Source organism: Borostomias antarcticus, assembly GCF_949987555.1.
Source record: "Borostomias antarcticus genome assembly, chromosome: 14".
In the NCBI taxonomy this organism is placed as follows: Eukaryota; Metazoa; Chordata; class Actinopteri; order Stomiiformes; family Stomiidae; genus Borostomias; species Borostomias antarcticus.
This window is the reverse complement of record NC_140247.1, coordinates 6,502,612-6,527,198: the sequence shown is the minus strand read 5'-3', so window position 1 is coordinate 6,527,198 and position 24,587 is coordinate 6,502,612. Positions and strand designations below refer to the sequence as shown.

At 44.4% G+C, this 24,587-nt stretch overlaps 2 protein-coding genes across 2 annotated transcripts in view; both read right to left on the bottom strand.

Annotated features, from left to right (window-relative positions):
• Window positions 1–2,593, bottom strand: part of flt4 (fms related receptor tyrosine kinase 4) — a gene marked incomplete at its 3' end in the record, with an annotated part of 66,200 nt that extends 63,607 nt beyond the window's left edge. The window contains exon 1 of the mRNA XM_084449130.1: window positions 2,499–2,593. Within this exon, the coding sequence (XP_084305256.1) occupies window positions 2,499–2,556 (58 nt within the window). The 5' untranslated portion in view covers window positions 2,557–2,593. The remainder of the gene's footprint in view (window positions 1–2,498) is intronic.
• A 3,139-nt stretch (window positions 2,594–5,732) lies between these two features.
• On the bottom strand, window positions 5,733–13,325 carry trim105 (tripartite motif containing 105). Its single transcript, XM_084448802.1, has 7 exons — window positions 13,238–13,325; window positions 12,337–12,680; window positions 11,391–11,486; window positions 10,693–10,926; window positions 9,103–9,116; window positions 8,882–8,997; window positions 5,733–7,311 (listed from the first exon to the last, which is right to left on the bottom strand). Exons 2-7 carry the CDS (start codon window positions 12,616–12,618, stop codon window positions 6,752–6,754), a joined length of 1,302 nt encoding a protein of 433 aa, XP_084304928.1. The 5' UTR covers window positions 12,619–12,680; window positions 13,238–13,325; the 3' UTR covers window positions 5,733–6,751.
• Between the last annotated feature and the right edge of the window lie 11,262 nt (window positions 13,326–24,587).

The following is a 24,587-nucleotide window of genomic DNA, read 5'->3' as shown; positions in this document are numbered from 1 at the left end:
GAGGAAGGCACCGGACGGATCCCCTATTTATTTGGACTTGGTTGCAGAGTGGGTTCCCACACATGGGATTGCGGCATTCCAGAGTTGCTCAGAGCGGTCCCAAGCTGACAGAACCAGATACTCGGGACGGCCAGAAAGGCTCAGTGAGAGAACTCTCTCCGTGGAGCCCAGGGGTGGATTCCTGAGATCAGCCGTGAGGGCTGCCGTTGGCTAAAACAACCTGACCTCCGAGGAGGATGGCTAGAATAATACCCACAGTTGAGAGTCAGATTTCTGGGATGATCTGATCAAGCACAAGTATGCGTACAGAAAATACCCCGATAAAAGCAGTATAAGCAGCACTCGACTCCCAGGACATTGGGGCGGGAAGCGTGGTGGGTGGGTGGGTGGGTCGGGGGGGGGGGGGGGGCGGACCCTCAGTGTACTTTAAGAGCCCAGTCCTCTAGAATCATAGGATTACACTCAAACACTGGTGTGGCACCAGAGCAGCTCGAAGCACAGGGACATCAAGCACAGAAGTATCAAGGGAAGTGTGACAGAAATGGCTGGAGGTAAAAGTTTAAAAAGGGGCGGCTGTAGCTCAGTTGGTAGAGCGGGTCGTTCAATGATCCAAGGGTCAGTGGTTCGAATCCCAGCTCCGACTGTCCACATGTCGAAGTGTCCTTGAGCAAGACACCTAACCCCAAATTGCTCCCAATGAGCAGGTTAGCACCTTGCATGGCAGCTGCCGCCATTGGTGTGTGAGTGTGTGTGTAAATGGGTGAATGAGAGGCCATTGTAAAGCGCTTTGAGTGCCGCTAAGGTGGAAAAGCGCTATATAAGTGCAGTCCATTTACCATTTAAAAGTGAATACGTAACTGCTGTTCATATTGCATGTCCTCCTGAGAGAACGCAAATCACCCCTTGGATGACAGGTCCATATTTTCCCCCACAATCATGCTGTACCTCTCCCCTGACGATGAAAGACTATCATTGGGAACACTCTGAGGGAGTCATCACGCTCAAGACAAGTGAACAAAAGGGTCCAATAGACCCTTCCCAGTCTCATCCTCTATTCAAAACAGCTTGCACATTGCATGTCAAAGTACTGTAGGTTCCCTGGCACAGTGTAGACCCATTTTTCAAAAGCAATCAACCCAGGACAGCTTTAATATGAAAGGGAAAGCACATGGAGTTATTTGGGTAACCATATGGCCAGTATTCCCTGTTCTTTATGAGCAGCTGTTAACATCAATCAATGGAAGTCCCGGCCTCAGACCTGCATGTTCGGTTATGATACAAAACCTCAAACTGGGTCAATTCCAGTCATATTCCCTTCAAATGGCTGCTATTTAACAAGCACAATCCCAGAGTTACCTCAGAAATTAGGCCCACTAATTTTGCTGAACCAAAATATTTTTTTACATTTTTGATTCTTAGACCATAGGCTACTTGAGAGAATAGCTTTTGCTGTATAATGTTGTTATACGTGAAGTGATTTTAAAAAGTAATTTATTAATAATTATTTAATTAATGATTTAATTTATTACTATGTAAAAGTTGATTGGAAAGGTTTGTGTGATGTCAAATGCACTGATGTTATTACATTATATATGGTAATAATATAGGCATGAAAGCAAATGGGAAATTCTAACGGTACAGATCTAGCATGATTCACTAGTCTCTGAATGCTTGTAATTCACAATGAGCTCAAAAACATGTCAGTCTAGATCTACTACTGTCAGAACATGAGTCAAGGGCAGACTTCCCCACCGGCCAAATGGCCCAGTCATCATTCAATAACTCAAATGTGAACATTAATGTTCTTTCACTCAAGTTTATCAATTACTGGCAATGAGCTTTAATGTGCTGTGGTGCCCACGAGGCTGAAGGTAAAAAACAGGATAGGCTATCCCCCCCTAGTGCCTAACGGTGCGCTGCAAATCCCATTAAGGATCATCATTATGCGTCTGCTAATGTATCTTTCTGCTCAGTCACCCTCTGAAATTTCTTCACAGGGAAAATGTAGAAAAACTTGTCTTGGAGCAAATGAATGAAAACAGAGATGTGAAACCCAGGATTCTGACAGAACTGCATTAGTGTGATCATCATAAATAAATTATATTTCACATCTCACACGGACAGTTACGTGTTCGACACAAACAAATCGATAAAGAATTAATGGACATCGCAAAGTGAATGATGCATGTAAGATAATCATAAACGAATCTAAATTGGTCAGCTGTAGCACCAGCAAAACCTCAATTATATTCAGAATTTATTAAATAGGATTACGTTTTTGAGAAGTTCTGATAGTTGGCAGGCCTTAGGCCAATAGGCTTTTAAAAGTCGTATTGTTAGGAGTGAGACTACATGATTGATTTTTCAACTCAGTCGAAATTTTAGCCACCGGCAATAAGCAATCACATCAGCTCTACTCTACTCCTCCACCCTGTTGTCCGCACATAACTTATGTGCGCCCCAAAACTTTTACAATATGAAAGCGCCTGAACACTTACCTGAGGCATAAGTGATCCCAATCCAAATCCGACAGAAAAACGTAAAATCCCTCTTCATTTCCAGAGCTCCGGCCCTCGAAGGTTAGCCGATATTTATTAACAAAGTTTTTAATTAATTGTGTTTATTAACGCAAGGCGGTGGGGAAAGATGGTAGACTCCGTGAATGGAAAACACTCAGATGCATTCACCTCTGGGAAACTGGGTCTCAGGAGTTGCAAAGAGGATGAGCAAGATGTGTAGGAGAAAAGAGGCACTTTTCCTCTGAAAAGGATGCATAAAGATCTGAATGGACTTACACTGATTCCCCCTTCCCTTGCTCGTGACTGGAGCGCACACACCCACCAGCCCACCCAGTCCGGTCGTTCATAAAATACGCTTGCAGTCGCATTGGAAGAATCGCTTAACACCCATGACAAATTTCCTTCCTGGAGTAAAGATCTAATTTCTCCTCTGGTATACTGAGCAGTGTCAGCAACGGGTGCTGTTAAAACTGTCGTCCATACTAAACTTTATTAAGCTTTAACACGACCTCATGCAGATAATTCCGTTCAGTTAGCATGTTTGGGGATCATAAAAAATACACACACAATCTAGACAATTTAGACACATTAAGAACAGTTCCTTAAAGGTTCACAGGGTCTCCACTGCTAGGCCTCTCTAATCAGAAGTCTGCGAAGTGGCCCAATAGGCCCGTCATTATGGTCATATCAGAACAACTGTATCTTTCACAAGCAATTTTCAGTTGAAATACTGAAATCCCCTAAGAATTTAATCCATGAGGAACATGGATTTTTCTGTGATGCTCAAACACGCCCAGAGGAAGTTCCCATAGGAGCAGAGCTGACACTTCTACTTGGCACGCACACGTCCTGAGCGCGGTTATAACATGGCTCTGGCCCTCGGGGCATATCAGATGTGGCATCTAGCACATGACATATTCAATAAAACCATTACCAGGTCGTATTTTTTTTCTTTTCTTAGACTAATCTCGTCTGTACACTCCCGTGTACCCCGCCACCCCATGATAGCCCCAGCTTCAGAAAGTGTGAATAAGAACCATGTGCTGAGTGTAAAATCACATTGCCACATCTTTGGTGAGCTGCTATCAGATCTAATTTATGTTGGAGGAAGCAACAAGAAGACTTTAAGAAACTGCAAACCCCTGTAGTAAAACATACACACAAATACACACACGCACACACACATGCACGCACACACACACACACACACACACACACTATGTGCAGTGTGTAGGCAAGGAAGACCTGTCGTGGGAATTCCACAGCAGTGTGTGTGTGTGTGTACACGGGTGATCAGATGAGCTGTGGGCAGTAGACATTATAATCCCACTGGACCATGCAGGAGACTAGCATGACCATACTGTAGTTTATACAGGTTCCATGTACAACGCAATCTATTACCACCTCATTTCGCCGAGGCTGTGTTACCTCTACCCAGACACAGACTGGATTACATTGTAGAGGCTGACATTAACTACAAAAACACATTCATTATTACTTCTGTATTTCCATACAGACCCGAGAGGCTCTGAAATACAGGCAACCAGCAGCACACACACACACACAGACACACACGCGCACACACACACACACACATTCAATTCTCTTGTCTTGCTCCTGCTCAGACGCAGGGTTTAATTAAAAAGTGATGATTATCTCCTCGTTTGTGAACAGTTTTCGTCAGCAAGCCGTTAATGAACAGACCCTGGGCCTGGGTGCATGCTCTGGTTAATTATACTGGCCACTCAGCCTCTTGCACAGGAAACCACAGAGCGAAAATGGAGAAGAGAACCTTGTTTACACCAGGCCTGTGAGGAATCACAGGGGGTTAGGGGGAACTTCGCAATGTTTTTGTAGGCCCACGCTCTCCCCGCAGCCCCGAGGCGATGCACCTCTTTGACCCTCTGAAACAATGTTGTGACTGAATGGTTGTAATTAAGACGCTTCTCTGGTGTTCAGCCCAGCAGCTCGTGGGGTTCCAGACACACAAACACGCTCTCTCTGTTTGTCATGGCTGGAGTCTGCCTGAGCCTCACTCCCCGGGGGCTAGCTACACTATCTCATATTTTCTGTTTAACAACAATATGTCGCTGTGACGATAGCACCATTAAGCAACAGCTACTCGTCGAGTATTTGCATTATTTTGTGTTCTTTATTGATCGGCAGGAAGCAGTCATTTATTTGGATGATCGTCCCTGTTGCGAGAGATGAAAGGCTGTGCTGTAGGCCCGGCCCTGCAGGTTCCTGCGGGAGAGACAGGCTCAAGGACCCGTCCTTGAAGAGCCACCGGTCTATCCGGCCCTCCGCCGGGTCAGGAAACACATTACGGATCCACACGCACTATTACAGGGAGGATGTGGAACATGCCACTCGCTCACTGCATCTCCTGGCTGCACATTCAGCCTCAGCAGAGAGGACTGGACCTTGGTGCGCAGGTCGATTGGTGTATCAGTTCACTCAAGACCTACAATTCAGTGCCTGGATGTGTGAACTTGATCTCTCACTATCCACTACTGGTTCAGCTCCATTTTGTGTCTTTTTGTTCGCAAAAAGAATTTGGTGGTCCAAATTCCAAGAGCAGCATAATCGTCAATCAGATACCCTTTGCCGCAGGACTGCTGTAAGGCTCAAGCAGAAGCCACTACAACTGCAGAGGACATTGAAAAATTAAGCGCACAACCAGTGGCTACAAATGTGTAAGCTACTATAGAGAGATTGATACTATAGAGAGATGAATGCATTCAACCCGGTCTCGCTCCTGGTGTGAACGAACAAGGCTCCTGTTCCAGTGAGTGTTGGTGTGTGTGACACTGGCCAGGCAGCAGGGGAGCTGGGGGTGGCATCCTGCCTGGCGCACCCCTGAGGCTGGTTACACGGCCTGGACGCGTCCCCACTGTCACTCTGTTTGTCTGACCTTTCACCTGGCGGGAGGAAACGGGAAGCGCTCTGCTCCGCTGTGTTGGTGGAGATAACTGAGGGTCCATCCTTGCTGTTAAAAGTGTCAGGGATGGATGCCTCATGTATCCAGCACACACTTCCACACCAGGTGCACTGCCGGGTCACCCAACCCCCAAACCCCGACCCCCCTCAACGGCATCTCCAACTGGCGACAAAAACGCATGGAGGCAAGACCAATGTTAAAGTAAAACTTGCTTTGGTTTGTTTATTCTCATTGGCACTTTGTAAAAAATGTACTGTGAATAATTTTGCAGCCTATCGACTAAAATGTTTTTGTCATTACAAACAAGCAGGGTGTTTGACAGATTAAAATCCAATCTTATTTAAGGATCTAATTATATTATATAAGAATCTAATTATAAATGGGTAAATTTTTTCAGACAGTACTGAGGATCCTCATATTGTTAGTGCAGTAGTAAACATGCATCGTATCTAATAAGTTAACTTAATTTTACACTTCATGGTCCAAGAGGATCAGTGTGTCAGAGATGGAAACCAGCACATATGGTGCACTTCATGTTTTAAAGGTAGAATAGAATGAGAGTTTACACAAAGATTGTACAGAAACAAGGCATCACACAGTCTCTCCCTTCACCAGAAATAACAACTATGACACAACACATATGCAGAAAGCTGTGCATACACATGGAAAGGATCATCTTGGGAGACAATATTTACAAACACAATACTGACAAATCTAAACAATCATGGTGATGCAGACTAATGCAGTATTTATTATGTCAATGAATGTACACACATATAAGTCATGCAGATTCAAAATAAAATGGTGCAAATGCCTGATTCGTGGCTTAGTCTTAAAAATCAAACATGCATGGCTTACAACTGCGCTGCTTGTGAAGTACATTTTTCAGCTTGATATGGAGAGTTTTGCCGATTGAGGCTTAAGACACTTAACGATTGGTGATTATTGCCTCCATCTCAGCAACAGAGCAGTGGCATGTGTTGGTTCGTTGGTTCTTTAGCAGGATTACGCACAAACTACAAGACCAATTTTCATGAAACTCTGAATTTTGGAGCGGATCCAAATCACGGGGCGACCAAACATGGCAGGCCATTCACCTCCATTCATTTTTTAGACTTGAAACGGTCATATCTCGACATGGGAAGGTCATAGAGCCACGACATGCATTCATAGGCGGAGGTCTGTGCTCTCTGAGCATCACTTCTAGATGGAACCTTTGGTCAATAGCCTGTCTCTAGTGATGAGATTAATCATACCGTTTTTGTGGCTTGCATTGTTGACAACAGCAGCCTCAGCCTATCAGAGCTGCAGGGGAGAAGTGGAGAAGCTGGAGTGGCTGGGGTCTTTGGGGGTCATCGCTAATGCAGGGGCTGAAGAAAGGGAAGGCCTTGGTTCTGGGCCCATTGCTGAACGAGTACAGCAGAGTCATATCGTCAGCATTGTAGAAGGACACCCTCTTCTCCTCGCAGTCCAGGAACACCCCTATCCTCTGGGGGGTGCTGCTGAGCTGCAGCCGGGTCCAGGGCTGGGTACCCGCCCAGTACTCCTCTCCATTGCGGAGCCTCAAGGTCCAGTAGCTGGTCTCTGGGCTCAGTTTAACACGGGCCTGCCGGTCCACCTCCTCGGACGCCACCCCCAGGTCCCACTTGGCCTTGTTGCCCACCCCCACCTCCCAGTAGTGGCGTCCAGACTGGAAGCCCTGGGCGCCCAGCACGTTCACACATTGGAGGAAGCGCTTGGGGTTGGGATGGTAGGGTGCAATGACATCACATTCCACCGCCATGGTTTTGTCCCGGGAGACGTGGACGTTTGGGTGCGCCGTGTCCTGGTCGAAGGTCACTGGGGCGAGGCCTGTGGGGGGAACCAATTAGCGAGGTGGCAACAGTTTCAGCATTAATATTCACACACTGTACAAAGGTTTACTGAGCAGGCAAACACATTATTGCCTCAATCTCCATTATTTATTCATGCTTGATACAGTACACACACCAAAACAATGTTCTACTCTGAATATAAATTGAATTTTAGTTGTTGTAATTTTGTATTGACTAAAATGTTTTTGTCATTACTATCATGTAACCAAGCAGGGTGTAAGTATGGGTATAGTTAGGATTTTATCGATACAGGTATCGATACCAATATTGCTTTTTGAACCTGATACTTATCGATACTCTTATTGATACTACTCTACCACTTTGGGACTCATACACTGCCTGGGTTGATGTTTATGTCTCAGTTGGCCTTCATTTACATAGTGGACTGTCACTAATATAGTGATCCTGTGTGATACTTGTCCAGCATTGCTGGTTGTGGCTGCTTTTTACACATTGGCAAGCTCAACTGCATGCTAAGCAGGTATGAGGGTGTCTGATAATGGGATAATGGGATAATGGGTAATGGGTGGTAAGTGGGGTTAAGGGCTGTGGTCATCTCCCTATAGCAGGGGTGCCCAATAGGTACCTAATATCAAATAAAATCAAATCAAGTTTTATTTATATAGCACACAAGAGCAATTCAAAGTGCTTATAGTTATAATAGGTTGATCACGATCGACCAGTAGGTCGCAGAGGCTATGCTGGTAGATCTCGAGCCATTGAAAAGAAAAGCCATAAAGGTGACTTGATGATGAGCCTTGAAGTTGTGTGTAAGGAGGCAAGCAGTTATGTCACCTCTCTTGTTGTCCAAGTGAGCAACTTTTTCCCCGTGCTACTTCGTAGATTACAAGTGTGACCTGCAGTTTAGCTGCGCGTTTTAATGATTTAATCATGTCTGGGCTGATTTCATCATTGTTTAGGCTTGATTGTGTAGCTGATAGCCGAGCAAAATCAATCAGAAACTCAAAAAAAGTCAGGATTATGAAACCCTGGCCGATCCATTCAGTGCAAGTCATCAGAGTGTATTGTGCTGGGTGATTGAGCCATTTAAGTAGGCTAAAGACACGCAATTGTTGGAACACTTTTTTTTTTCTTTTTTTGGGGGGGGGGGGGGGGGGGAACTTGTAAGTGAAACTTGTAAGTGTTTCGTGAGGTTGCTGGTGTTACCCCGTTTGGACACAACTAACTTTTAACAGGAATTGCATTTAGCACCGTCGGTAGATATGAAATACCGTTTTGCCCTGTCCTACACTATGCCTACTTCCCAGAGAGACAAACAATAACAATGAAACATCATCGCCTGTCACCTGCAGCCTGGTCATGATTAAGGGACGGATGCCAGCTGTTGGCTGATTTATGAAACGAATGCGGCTCCATGGATTTATTGTCTAATGCGTTAAATACTGATAGCAGCACCGTTTGTCCATGAGCTTATCAATTCGGTACTGACCCAATGACATACCGGTACCAAAAAATACCGGTTCCCAATACCCATCCCTAGCAAGGTGTTTGACAGACTTAATGGTGCCTACTGGATAAGGAATTACCTGGTTTCAGGGACCTGAACATCTTCCTCCATGTGATGTACTGTACTGGACCCATGTATCTGCTGCTGAAAGCACTTGCATCGAAGTCAGGCTCCTTATCCACTTGCAAAAAAGGTCTGTGGAAAAGGCCATTACACACCAGTCCATATATTACATCTTTCGGATATCAACAGAATGCTGCTGTAAATGGTTTGAAAGTTAGGGGTACAATTAACACCCACCTCATCTGTGGTAGCTGCAGGAAAAGAAAGAAGCAGAAAAGGCTGTTAACAGGATGACTCAAAGGCACCTGAATGGCTAATTCACCCCAAACTGAATTAGATGACAGCTTGTGGAGAAAATGTTCTTGCAGTAACTGTTAAGCCGTCTGCACATCGCCTCAGAATTTCTCTGCTGAGTCGATTAGCCCCGCACATCGGTGTGTAAGTGACAGTAATAGTCAATTCAATGTATGTCTATCAGTGTTGTATAGTCACTAAATATGAGTTCCCAGTGTTCGCGTCCCCTTTACCTCAAGGTTGAGTCTGAATTGAGTTCCAAGATGGGCTCCCGTCATACTTGCCAAACCTCCCGATTTTCACGGGAGACTCACGATTTTCAGTGCTCTCTCCCGCATTTCTCCCGATTTCTGACGATCAGATTTACTCACGAGTCACGACCTGTTTCATTCTAACATGATTCTCCAAATGTTACTGTTTCCACTCGGACTTCAATACAGCTACACCGTTGTTTGGTTTCCAACTTTCCATGGTAGCCGTGTAGTCCGCGCGTGCGATACAACTACAATAATGGTGCGTTCATTTATAACTGGGAGGTGGCAAATTGCGACTTGCTACTAGGAATGATTAAACAAAATGCTGCATGAACTCGCACTTCCTTGTCGCAAATTCGGATATGTTTCTCAGCCCCCAGTTGCCGGCTGACGTCAATATCATATCATCATCATCATATCATTCGCTATAGCTCAAATGCACACAGGTCAGAGGTAGGTATTTTGCCACTTGCGACTTGCCACCTCCGTAGGTAGGTATTGCCTACAGCGCCACCTACTGGTGAAACAGGAAGTCCTCATAACTCCTACATACGTTATCCGATTTACTCAACATTTCTCACGCTTCATCAAGGTACCGTCCGGACACATCTATTGAATTTGAACAGGTAAAAGGGGGAGGAGTGTTGCAATAGCCTAGTCCAGGTTCATTGCTGGCGAGTGGTGAGCTAGTGTAGCAAGTCGAGCCATGGAAAAGTCTAGCTGTAAGCTAGGTAATATGGGCAAACATATATCAACTGACCAGTTATCAAAACTAAATTCCATCAAACAGGTTATGCTAGCTTGCTCCTTGAATAAATGTTAAGCTTGTTTGATTTGACAGTTGACAATTTGTATCAAATGTATGGTGTGGCGGCAAGGATTTTGCAAAACCTTACCAGTGTAAACATTGGGCTACAGGACGGATAGAACTCAAATTCAGATTTAATATTTCCATTTTTCTTGAGGAGAAACCGTAATGTAACCAACAGACGGTTACACAATGGAACAACATTTTTTACAGGCAGTAATATTTCACATAGAACGGTAAAGAGGCTTTGCCAGTGGTATATCGTGAATATACAATGGCTCAACCAATCAGATTGCGAGGTTGGAACTACCCGTTGTATAATCTCAAATAATTTGGGAGACAAGGCATCACTGCCTCCCTACAGCATGCACTGTGTTCGCTGCAAGACGAATAGAGATGTTTGTTTTGTTTTTGTTTACTGTTGACTCCTTTAATTACAAAACAAACAGGTCCAAGACGGTCATCACTCACCTCCACCAGTATGCTGTTATCTGCGGCCACGCTGGCCTGCTGCAGGACACTGATGCTCTGCTCCAGCTCTCTGACGGCCTTGTGGAGGGCCTCTAGGTGGAGCTGCAGCTGCTCCAGGGCCTCCTCCTGCTCCCTCCTTAGTTGATCCAGCATCAGGGCCTCCTCCTCCTGCAGGAGCTGCTGCAGAGCCTGGAACTCCGCCTGGACCCGTGCTTGCAGCTCCCCGCCAACCCTCTGGGGAGGACAGAGACAAGGAGGATATGAGGATTGTCCTCATGAAATGGGAAATTATGCACCCTTGTGGTTTTTGTTTTTTGCTCTCCTCTTCTACCCTCGCCAATATACTACAGGTTGTGCTGCCTGGTGCCTATGACCGCAGCACAACCCGCGGTTTAGATATATATATATATATATATATGCGTGTGTGTGTGTATCCTCACCACTAATGTGTTAGATGACAGTTCCATAGGTCAGAATATGCATGTACTGTACGGATAGGCAGATCTGTGTACCTCTCCGGTGAGATCACTCACTCACCCGCAGACATGCACACCCAGAGCAAACACACTTGTGTTAACTGCGCACGCACACTTACATTAGCAAACACGGACCAGTACTGTGCAGTACGAAGACAACAGCCATTAGAAGCCCTCCCTCTTATCTCCTAAGTGCTACCTCCTTAAGTGGCAGGAGTGTACCTTTATGGCGTCCATCTTGCCCTGGTCTCGGCGCATGATGTTGATGAAGTCCTCCCTCCTCAGACGATGGGCCTCCAGAGAATCTCTCAGTTGTTTCTGGAAGACAATACATTATGTAATCCAATCACTGTAGGCAGTTAAAGGTTTTACCGACTTTCAAGACAAGTTAATGAGAAAAGTGTTTACAACTGTTATTGTAGCAGTACCTTGGCTGCACCTTACAAATTGACATCCATTTCCAGGACAAACCAATATAAAACATCCGTGTAGTAAAAGGGCAAGGAATATGACCTTTGGTTCCACTTATTCAGGTGAGTCAGACATTAGGATTGCACAATGCCTGCTCAAACAATGCAGCATAAAAAACCATGAAGTGCAACACAGAAAACACTTTATGACTTTTACAATTCAAAGGTCACTTGCCTCTCCTACTTTATATATATATATTTAAATATATATATTTGCTTTGGATGCTGCCATATGGCCACTTGATTAAGATGTAAAATCAAACGTAGCCTAACATTTTTTGAAAAGCAACACACTCCACTGACATCAGGAGACGTCAGGAGTCGCTGCCCATCTTTTGCCGCAGGTTCAAAAGTCAACTCTTCAGGAAATGCTACCCAGACCTTATCTCTTAGCACCTTTTGTATTTTGCTGCTCTTGCACTCTGACGTTAGCACTAGATTACACCCTTAGTCACTTATTTAAAAAGGAGAAGCACTGAGTTCTGGCGAGTAGTGATACTGGCGAGTGGTGGTACATGTTAAATGGAATTATTGTAAGTCGCTTTGGATAAAACCGTCTGCTAAATGACTAATGTAATATTGTAACATATTGTCAAAGTCAACAGCAAAAAAGGATCACACAGTCAAGCAGGGAGGCTTATGGTAAAACGTGATCTTGATGAGCAGGTGTACATGTAGGCTCAACAGATGAAACTCACCTCCAAGTTCCTGACAAAGCTGTCGGAGGTGCTGGCCCTAACCTTCTCCACCATGGCGGTCACCAGGTAGTTGGTCTGGAACTGCTTGGTGCTGAACTCCTTGCGACATTGGGGACAGGACACGGGGCCCCGGGTGCCCCTCCAGTACCTCGTGATGCAAGCTTTGCAAAAGTGGTGCATACAGCCCAGCATGACGGGCTCAGTGAAGAGGTCGTAGCAGATGGCGCAGGTCAGGTCCTCCTGTAAACTGATCTTGTTGGGCACCGCAGGGGCAGCAGCCATGGTGGCTCTCTAGCTGGCAAGGGCCTTTTCTTCTGAGATGAGATGAAAACGAAAGCAAAAGCCTGCGGGTGTAAAGTCAGTGTGACTTAACAGAAATCCTCTTATGCATAGCCTAGCATATTGACAGTTTAGCTAGCTGGTAAGCAAGCAAGCTAGCCAGCTAAATGTTCAGACAATGTGCCTGTCAAACACCACAGTTGTTTGAAGCGTTCAGGCATGTATTCATTCACTTCCAGACATTCAGAAAATGGCATCAAGTTTATTACATAACATTCAAGCATGCGTCCCAACCCCTCTACTAATCTAAACTAAAGCTCTAGCTCGCTGGTCAGCCAACTACCTGCGAACCCCGTCCTCGTTACAATCCACTGGCTATTTAGTGAGTGTTATGTTAGTATATCGTTTAGTGAGTGTTATGTTAGTATATCGTTTAGTGAGTGTTATGTTAGTATATCGTTTAAGCTGCACGACGATAACAACCTGCTAACTAGACAGCTCTAGGCATGCTAGCACTAGCTAGTTGGCAAGACAGCATGAACGCTAGCTAGCTTTTTCCGATCGAATACTGTTTGACAGAGTGGCTATAATTTAAAATAACGTTAGATATTAATTAACTTACGGTCTCAGGTGCCGGAGTTTTCAAAGTTTTATCATAGCTCCCTGGTTGTTTGCCTGCGGGCGACTGAAATTTCGGCGTAGACAAGAGGAACACAGAGCAGAACAGTGCGTACTTTACGCAGAACAGAACACTGCGTACTTTACGTAGACAAGAGGAACACAGAGCAGAACACTGCGTACTTTACGCAGCGCAGCCGCAGTCCAAAGGCAAGCAAATTTCTAAACCCGTTCTGATTGGTCCGCGGTTGGAAGGCTACAGAGTAAACATTGGGCCGTGAATAATCCAGTTAGATTAGGTAGTATTCCTAATCGGCAATTAACGTAATTAGACCCCCCACTCTTTTCCTTTATAACAATACATTGGGATTTAACGATAAAAAATCAATCGAAATTGCCACATGTTCATGTGAAGATTCACAGAGAATCTCTTGAACCACCCCAAATCAGATTCAGATTCAAATTTGTATCGGTATACTAGATATAGTGACACTATATAAACTAGATAACAACACTAGATAGTCTCATTCAGGTGTCGGGTGGCCTGGGGGAAGAAACTTGCAGGAAGGAAGGAGACAAATGGCAAATATATGAGGGTCTAGGTGTACACATATATACAAAAACTAGTGCAGGCATATGTTTTCCTGTTAACTGCTAGTTAGGAGATGGAACAAGGTTTGAGATTGTGACATGGCCACAGTTCTTTTCTGTCCTGGCCACACAGTAAACTGCCCACCGACATCAGGATGCTAATTTTTAGCCATAGGGTCATCACCTCTTCAAGAAGTACTACCAAGATTATCCCTCTTAAGCACTTCTTGTTTTTTTTTTGTTATTTACTTTTGCACTTTACCTTAAGCACTAGATTATACTCTTAGGCACTTGTTTAGAAAGGAGACCCACTTGTGAGTTCTGGTGAATAGTAGGCCTACACCAACTTCCTATGTAAAATGCAATTAAGTCACTTTGGATAAATGTTTCAGCTAAATGACTAATGCCGTTGTTAACTAGCCAAATAATGAATCTGTGTGTTGCTGAAAGTTGAAGATTGAGGTTGGATGTCATATTAGTTTAAATTGGTTCAGTCCAACTGTACGTATAAGCACACATTTTGTTTTACATGAAAAACACGATTGGATTTTTGGAAAACAAGAGCTACATGCAGGCTATATACACACACTAACAAGACGGGTGGAAACCAATCCAACAATCAGTGGCACAGGTGTCCTCTCAATCAGAGTCAATTTAGCCAGTTGTAGTCCTATGGTCCGTGGGGTTGCCAACAACAACGTCTCTGATTGACTGTATTTTTCCTGTATGAACAGTAGCATTTTGAGGGGACAGACTTAAAAATACTGTCAAAAATACAGTTTTTGAGATAAAATTCTGAAAAATTTTGCATCTAGCATGTAATAAAAATATTGTAATTTTTAACATTGGAGATTAATGAGCGAGTATTTGCCGTAGCTGCATACAGTATTGTTACCAGTAAAACATTTTGATGCGCTGTGGGCTCAATTTTTGATTTTCAAAAGGATGGGGTAAGAACATGTTTGTGTGAACAATGTTTCTGATTGGTGTGCTACTTTTCAATTGTACAGGGAAGCGGGTACTAACGTGGTTTCACTCACAGTTGCAGATGTGTTCCTGGCCAATGAACAAAGTCAGCCAATGGATAAAGAGCTGTGTGGAACCTAACCCTGGCTGGGCGCTCCACAGAGTCTGGGTTTTCCCAAAGTCCACAACTGGTACTGTTTGCATTTTAAGCTGTTAAAAAATACTGATGGGGGGGGGGGGGAGAAAGATCATGACTCATTATTCTGAGGAAAAAGGATGGCTGAAATGTATTGATTATGGTACTTTATGCACACAGATCATTACGAAGGTGCCAGGCTCATGGCAAAAGTCTTTGAGCAGCAGTCGTCAATGGACGAGTGCCAAGACGTTAGAAAGAGACGGCACAACACGCGCTATCACTCCAGTGACGAAGGTAATATACTAAAGTGCATTCAACAGTCCCAAAAGAGTAGTACTTTTGAAATCGAGTAATCTGAGCTAATATACTGATATTCCACTAGATATTCCAAGCCCCGGGCAGCCATTGGTCCCCACAATGCAGGCCAAAGACAGTATGCCAGGTGCCGGAGTTGAAAGGCCTCTGCCGGCTGTCCAGTACAATCCACGTGTGCTGTACAATCCAGGTATGCATGTTTGTGTTGAAATGAAATGTCTATGCCTACTGCACACTGATAGTTTGACTATTTTTTATTTATTTTGAATACCATTTTACTCATCTTGCAGATTTTCCAAGCTCGTCCCATGTGAGCGAGTGGGGCCCAGGCCCCATGTATAGCACCTCAGCCAGATCATACAGCACCCCAGCCAGACCAGGTAAGAGTGGCATGTACTGCTGTGGTGTTGTGGGGTCTACCTGTCATGTCTTTATTTATTTTGTTTCCCTCCAAATGCCAGAAGCCAAAGCCAACACCATAAAGTTTCCTGCTAATCCCTTTTAGGTTTTCAGTTAGCTCTGTGATTGGCTTTTTTAGATTGAATACCATTTTACTCATCTTGCAGATTTTCCGAGCTCATCCCCTGTGAGCGAAAACCACATGAGCCCAGGCCTCATGTATAGCACCCCAGCCAGACCAGGGGCCTCATTTATCATTGAGGTACGCCTTCTTTTACACGGTCTTTTTCGCGAGTTCAGGCGTACGCCATTTGCCCCCCCCACATTGCGATTTATCAAGCCGTAAGGGCGAAAATTTAGTCGCCTTTCTCCGCGCTTTTGTAGGACACCTCTCCAGTTGGCGTACCGATTTACACGGTGTTCTACGCCCTTCTTGAACACAGGGGGAACTGGCGACGCAGGTGGTGCGTCGGTGAATTACTATGTTTGACGGAGAGAATAAGAGCGACAGTTCATGAACGCACAATCATGTAGGCTAATAGCCCAATTCAGCACCAACATATATCGCAATGCAAGATTAGACGTGTCCTCTAACCGGCTCATTCATGGTCCGATATGGATTTGTTCCCCAAACTGAACCTATGCGCTGTCCAAAACCTTTCCGCGCTATATGTCACACACCTAATGCAGGCACTCCATCAAACGGCAATAATTGACCAATTAGATTGTCATTAATATGTGATCATGTGGACCTGTTTGCTCTTTGGTAAGCATATAAATGACAGTCCTCCTGTGCGTAATGCGAGCCTAAATGAATCCGGCGCTACTCGGCCTACTGGGCGAGATAGAACTCCAAAGAGGTGACGGCGATGGCGACTGCACCCACATAAGGGCACCATCAGTGAATGAATACGTCTATGTGAATCGCTAAAATGTGCACACTAGAAATACCCAAATCATATGTGACATGCTCATCACAAGTGTAGTGGCACGGTGGCCTGGCTCCACGCATGACTCATCCTGGCGCACAGCAGGGTAGGGGCTAGACTGGAGGCAGGCGCTGCGCGTGACGGCTGGCTTGTTGGTGTGTCCATAACCAAGATACATATTCTTTGTCTTATTTACTTTTAATCTTTATTAGCATTTTCCATCCATACAACGACAATACAATAAAACATAAAAACCTACAATAACAGCTTATGGGTACATCCATCCATGCAGCTTTTTTTTCTTACTCAAATATGACAATTTTAATATTAGTGGTATCATCACACTTCCTTCTATAATCCATCCATTTTTCCCATCTCCCTTCAAACTTTCCTTCCTGCATCCTCAATGCATGCGTGAACCTCTCCCTAACATACATCTCCTCCACAACACCCAGCCACTGCTCCTTGGTTGGGCGTTCCACCTTATACCAAGCCCTCGTTATTGTCTTTTTACTAGCAACCAATAGTACTTTCACTAGGTATCTGTCCCCTCCTTGTACATCATCCCGTGTTATGTTTGCCAAGATATATATTCAAAGCTGATAAGAAGGTGGAGGTCGACGTGGCGCTGGATGTAGAGGCTACAACTCGCGGGGGCACGACCGTCAGGTCCAGGACCACTGCAGACTCCCCCTCCTCTGAGTCCCACCCCACGTCAGAGTCTGGAGAAACAATTTCAATCATTTTCTTTGAGTTTGTCTGTGAACTTGATTATGCATTAAACATTTCATTGTGCAGCCATATTCATTTGATATGTTTTTCTGTTGGCAGCCAAATAAATGCTTAAGTGTGATTTACCGGGTGATTTAGATGAGAGTCTTAATAATGTGGTCTAACATTATGAAGTGGTCATCTGTTTTATCGTTCCCTGTTTTTGGTCCTGAATCAATCATAGCCTACCACAGAATGTGTGGAATGTTTGCTTTCCAACACTTTCAAATGTAGGCTCGTACAAATAGCTTACCTTCCGAAGATGATTTTCTTTCCTTGCGTGGACCTCACCAACAAGCACATGCACCTCCGTCTCCGAAAAGTTTCTCTTCTTTCCGCGTTTTTCCATAAACGTCTCGTCTGTCCTAATGCTCCACGCTATATTATATGTCGGTTCCTTCCGGGGAATCCCCGTTGTTCGCTGTCATAGTTTTGACCATATATGGTTGAATTTGGGCGTGGAGAGGGCGGAACACGGGGCGCGTGCGCGTACACTCTATTCTCCGCCCGTCTCGGATTTACCGTGCAGAAAAGGGCATACGACATTTTTGATAGATCCGAAAAGCGTGTAAATATTCTCGTCGTACGCTACATTGTGCATTTTCCGCGTTTTCGTCGTACGCCCTCTTTTACACCTGAATTTACACGCTCTTTGATAAATGAGGTAAGAGTGGCATGTACTGCTGTGGTGTTGTGATGTCTACCTGTTAATGTCTTAATTTATTTTCCTTCAAATGCCAGAAGCCAAAGCATGCTGCCAACACCATACAGTTTCCTGCTAATCCCTTTCCTTTATCCCTTTTGTTTTTCAGTTAGGTCTGTGATGCCGTCGCCCAAGAAAACGGCTCCAGCACCATTGACTCCATGTACCCCTCTACCGAATCGATGCTGCTCTGCAGATGCTGGTATGGAACTACTTCATGTTTCATGCAGGGATATATTTTGAGTTTCATTTAGTTTTATGTCAATGTACTTATAGCCACATCTGTGTTTATCTAGATTTCCAGAGGTCTGTACATCAGCAGTTCTCAGACTTGTGGGAGCAACTCCGTGAGCTTGCACAGAGTGTGAGGGAACTGGCCCAGAGCATGCGGCCTGGGGCGTCTGGAGCCCAGGGAGAAGTGCTGGATGTACTGGACCCTGCCCAAACGGAGAAGGAGCTGCAGGTCTTTGAGGCCAGGTTGAAGGACCGGGAACATCAGAGGAAGATGGTGAGTGTCTGCAGGGCAGAACTTTGTCTTATTTTTGCAGGGAAGGGTACAGTAAATGACTGTCTTTGTTTTGCAGACATAATACCTAGGTGCCATTGGTGGCAGAGACTTGGCGGACACAGTCCGGCGGGTGCTGTCAGCTGTTGCCACACATGCGGTGTGGAGCGCCTACAGTGTGCACGGGAAGAAGGGGAAGAAGCCACTGAAGAGTATGACACTCTTCAATGTTCTAACACTTAAGAAATGGTTCATATTTTTAATATTTTTTAATACATCGTCTTTGTTCCATGACCGATGTGAATTGAAACCATTACCTTTCTTGATAACTTAAAGGTGCAGTTATGGTCTCCATGCCGAAGGCTACGATGGTGGAGGTGGCCGCCCAGCTGCAGGAGACATTAAAACATGCCCCTGCTAAATGCAGAAGGGTAAGTGATGTCTTTTTTTTTTGGTTTCTCCTACCCAGTGACACTGCATGGTTCCAACGATTGTGTACCACTTTTTTGTGCATGTATGTGCGTTGTGTATTTACGGCCATTTCATTGTCTTTAGGTATCTGCAGAAGTCCGCCTGAGCACAGCCCATCCAAGAACAGTCCATCTGAGCACTCCCCAGCATTCTGATGAGGAAGACTTCCCTTCCTAGCTGCCCCCCAGCCCATCTGACGCCCACCCGCAGCCCATTTAAGCACAGCCCCCCCCCCCCCCCCCAGCCTATCTGAGCACAGCCTGTCATTTTTTTTGTAAATAACTTTTTTTGGAAATAACTGTTTTTTTGTTGTTGTTTTTTTTAAAATCCTTTTTGTTTTTAAAACTTGTTTATCATGTTGCAGGCCAGACATTGTGTGTACTTTTTAAATAAAATAAATTGTTCTTAACTGTTAATGGTGTTGTGTCATAACTTTTGTACCATAATTTTGCTTGCTGCATTGACTATGACATTAATAGGCTCCTTGCACAAGCTCCACTACTTCCTGACACTCTACAGGCGTATTTCTTTCCTGTCCTATACTAGTGGATGGAAGTGATTGATCAGGTGTGCTGCACACCGGATTCATCGCTATTGCTATCCAATAGTATAGGACGGTAAAGAAAGTAGAGTAGACCTGTAGAGTTTCAGGAAGTAGTGGAGCTTGTGCAAGGAGCTGATTTGTTTTGTAATGCAAATTATAAATGTAGCCAACGGAAGTGTAGACCACGTTGCAGCAATATATATCGAAATCATCACGGAAATCACAACGTTGTGTGCACATTGCAGCAACTTGTGTGCAGATACCGCGTTTGCGTTGCATGCACGTTTAACTTGACGTTGAGTGGACCATACAAAAGTCTACATTGCACGTTTCTGCAACATTGCTGCAACCTGATTGTGTTAGTAGGGGTGAAGATCGTTTGTGCAGGACAGTCTGAAGATGTAGTGTAGCAATTGGGCTGTCAATTGACAAAAAAAATGTGGGAGGAGTAGGGTTTGATAGGTTTAACAGTTGTTGAGAAAAACAGAGTGATAGACTTCAGAATTCCTGCCTGCTCAAAGCATATGGAAGTTTCTAGTCACTTGGGCCTACAGGTTGGTGGTAGTTGCAAAGTGATAGCATGTATGGCTGATTTGTTTTGATATTGTAATTGTTAAGACGGTTGCTGTAGCACCACCACCAGGACAATTGGCCCCCAATGCCAGTTCAGGACCTCTGGCATAGGGCAGGACCTATGTGCAAATTTTGGCAATTTTTCATGCATGGGAAGTCAGACTTCCGAAGAAGAAGGCAAATACAAGAGGGTTCCGGCAGCTGAGGCTGCCTGGCCCCTAATAACCAAATAAAAAGAAAAAGCACAAATGCAAATACGCAATATTTACAGAATGAAGTGTGGTAAGAGTATATCCAGTGTGTGTGCAGAGTGTAGCGTCATGTATGTGCGATGCTTTATACATACAGTACAATGTGTGTGCCGTTGTCATATGTAGTACAATCAGTGGTCGTGTGCAAGTGGTGCAAAGGTCAGAGTCAGCGGGGTGGGTGACACCAGCCTTGTTGATGAGGCTGTCCACTTTCTCTACAGGGGACCCATTGATATTTAAAGGTCTGTAGTTCCTCTCCTGCTTACTCCCAAAGTCCACCAGCTTCTCCTTTGTCTTGCTGACGTTCAGATGGAGGTTGTTATTTTGGCACCACTGGGTCGGGTGCATCACCTCCTCCAGATAGGCCTTCTCATCATTTTTGGAGATCAGGCCTACCGCGGCTGTATCGTCCGCAAACTTAATGATGGAGCTGGAGTTAAAGGTGGCTACACCGTCGTGGGTACAGGGAGTACAGTAGTGGGCACAGGACACAGCCCTGGTGGGCTCCCGTGTTGAGGGTGAGGGAGGATAAGGTGTGGCTGCCAGCCTTCACTACCTGGGGTCTGCACGTCAGGAAGTCCACCTACAGAGTGCACCGTTTAGCCCCCCTACAGAGTGCACCGTTTAGCCCCCGGTTCTTGAGCTTGGTGACGGGTTTGGAGGGAGTTAGGAGGGAGTTATGGTGTTAAATCAACCATTCGTTTGGTGGCTGCTTTTGAACATTTAGCCTATTACTAAACATATTGACACGGGTCTATTCAGCTAGTCACAAAGAGTGGCATCAGAGGTAATTGAAATGTCTTCCGCTCAATGTTAACCCAAGGTTCACAAATCAGCTGGCTGTTTCTGCTCTCCACTTCAATCAATGGCGAGGCCTACTTCTAATCTTTTCAGCCTTTAACATTATTTTATATTCTTTTATTGTATCTTCTAGTCCACCCCCCTTCAACTTAAGTGTCTCCTGTCACTTCCCAGGCTGCCATAAATAAAAAATATGTTCTTTATAACTGTCTGTTTCTGCTCTCCACTTCAATCAATGGCGAGGCCTACTTCTAATCTTTTCAGCCTTTAACATTATTTTATATTCTTTTACTGTATCTTCAAGCCCACCCCCCTTCAACTTAAGTGGCTCCTGTCACTTGCCAGGCTGCCATAAATAAGAATCTGTTCTTAATGACTTGCCTGTCAAAAAAAAAGGGAAAAAAAATGAAAGAAAAAAGCACAAAGATCAAAGCATGGTCCCCATTCCTGCAACATAGCTACAGCAGCCCCATCCGTCACTCCACCCTTCCCTGTGAGATAGCAGGACACTGTCAAGAGCAGGGAATGGAATCCCAGAAGAGGGATAGGGTACAAAGCCAGAGACAGACCCAAGCTGGTAGCCTGAGCTGATGCATGGCAGGCTCTCTGCGACATGAAGATGCCAGATCTCTGATCTTTGTGACCAGCGCTCTCAGAGGGGCTGACATGAGACGCTGGGATCCGATGGAAGACCGTGGAGCAGATGAAAACAGCAGCTTCATTGGCTGGGAACAGAACCTGTCTATGAGATATTGAGTGGGCCCATGCCGGAGCTCAATGAGCTCTTTGCACAAGCTCCACTACTTCCTGAAACTCTAAAGGCATATTTATTTCCTGTCCTATACTATTGGATGGAAGTGATTAATCGGGTGTGATCAGGTGTGCCGTGATTAATCACTTCCATCCAATAGTATAGGACAGGAAATAAAGATGCCTGTAGAATTTCAAGAAGTAATGGAGCTTGTGCAAAAAAGCCTATTGAGCTCAGCTCGACCAGTTGGGGTCGCTGTGATGTGTTGATTGGTTACAGGGTGGAAGTGAGAACGATGCGTGTGACACACACCTTCCCAGGAAGACTTCAGTATGGCCTTGAAGTACTCAGGATTTTGTTCTCATGAACATCTCATTTCTCATTTCGGTGGTAGCCTACTTGGTTAGACCCTGTAGAATGCCTTGATCCACTATGGCGCAGTAACACTATACGGACAACAGAGGGAGGCATATACCAAATGTATAGTAGATTATCGTACAATTTTATTGCATGACCCATGATTTCCATAGGTGAGTATCAGGGTTAGGTGCATTGTAGGTACAATTGTCATTAGTTATAGATGGTATGTTCACAACTATAGATAGTTGACTATAGACAGCATAGATCAGATGACTCTTATTTAGGTAGTTTGATCATGTTGGATAGATCAGAGATAGAGTGGCTATGCCAACTGTCACCATGCCGTTACATGGGACGTCTGTGGAATTTCGTCATGAATGCAAGATGACTGGCTGTACCCTTACCTTAGATGCCCTAACAGGCCAATGAGGATCTCTTAATAGTAGGCTATGTCCGTTCAGAAGCCTACACTGCATATAGCTCCTGGAACTTCTGGAGATCCACAATCATTAGCTGAAAATTTGACGACATAGGCTACATCTTGGGTGGGAGACAAGTTCACTATGTACTTGTTTTAAGTGTAAATTGAGATGGTGAGATTGTGTCACTGTGCCCCAATCGGTAATCGCTGCTGCTGTGTCAATCACAGATGTTACCATTACCATACTCCACTGCTCTCCCTCAGTGCATGGCACTTATACATCGATTCCGGTAAATTGTGGTTTGAGATGGCAAAAATTAAATGTATGGATTTGTCTAAATAAATGGTATAACAAAACACAATGAGCAATGCTGTTTGAATTCTGTCAATGAATGCTTGGTAGACAGTGATTCAGATTGAGTAAAATCAATGTCCCAATTTTAAGCAACAGGCTTCACACACCTCGTGATGAGCCAACATTCATGTTGCAGCTATTCTCCAATAAGATACAGTGCACAAATAACTGTGACATTTCAATATTGTATTAATTACTCCGTGAGATTTCCATGGAGACCTTATCCAGAGAAATGTAGGCCCAATTGTTCACCAAAATGAAAACACCCTGGCCACCAAAATGCTTTAGCCCTGAAAACATGTGCAAAACATATTAGAAATATATATATATAAAAAATATTGAAAACATAATCCTCAAATGGCATGCATGGATCGAGTAAATATGAAAATAATGTTTTCATAGAGACCGTTAGACCTTTCATATGGTAAAAGCAATCACACATTACTTTCCCTGGTGTTTGTTCCACTGGATGCATGTTCAACAGCGTGCGGGGTGGAAGGACCGAAGTGAGACTCAGCGAACCATATGTGCGCTGCCTGCCTGCTAGGGAGGAGCTTCGGGGATTTCACTTGTTCCGCTCAATATCTCATAATAAAGACTCACGTACCAGAAGAGATATAGATTATTGTTGGGAGAAAAGGTGAGTGTTTAAACGCATGCTTGCTGTAAATATGTGTTTTATACCTATATGAGGCTATATACAATAGATATGTACAGCATGCAGTGTCAAGACACAATACATGTGAAAATGTGATCAATAGTTATTAAAAGTAACACGCGTAATTTGGAGGAAAAGTCTGATCTCTAACGCACCTCTGCCGTCTTTGTTGTCAGATTCTGAATATTGCAGCACTATGTTCTGAAAAATTTGACATAATTGAATGTGATGTTACAGCATGTAGTCTGTAGGTTCCCACAGGAGGGATCAATTACGCACGGCTTGAGCAGCACTACGCTTCGTTTAAATACGACATTCGTCTGTGACGGTGAGATTTCATGCAGTGATTCTCATATTTATAGTTGTGCAAGATGATGAAAATGTGAATATAGTTAGGAAAAGCTTTAAAGGGGTCCTAACCAACTTGGCATATAGCAGGTGCTGGCCTATTCGTGCACTAAATGAGCCAAATTATGATAATTATTCTAATAATCTTCTGTCTGTCCCTCTGTCCCAAAAACATTGGTGGCCTGGTTAAGGAGATATAGAGACAGTGCTGTTCTGTTTGGTGTTGTTTTAGCAGTTATGGTCATAATCTCAGTTGTATATCAATTCAGTCAGATATATCTATCCACTTTACATAACTCAGCGTGATTCTCTTATATCCTCACACAATCTCAACCTCAAACTATCTTTCCCTCAGCATCCATGTTGGTCATCCTTTTTTTTATCTGTTGTGTTTTTTATCTGTTTTTCCTTTGGAACTGGAGATGCAAGGTGTGCAGATGCATTGACCACGGTTCATCTAGATGCTTAGATAGCCATGGTCTCTGGAATGAGTACAATACAAG

Coding starts and splice junctions, on each gene's coding strand:
- trim105 (XM_084448802.1), bottom strand. CDS start 12,618: ATGGCTGCTGCCCCTGCGGTGCCCAACAAGATCAGTTTACAGGAGGAC. Junction 11,487..12,336: donor GCTTTGTCAGGAACTTGGAG/GTGAGTTTCATC, acceptor ATTGTCTTCCAG/AAACAACTGAGAGATTCTCT. Junction 7,312..8,881: donor GTTCAGGTCCCTGAAACCAG/GTAATTCCTTAT, acceptor TTCCCCCCACAG/GCCTCGCCCCAGTGACCTTC.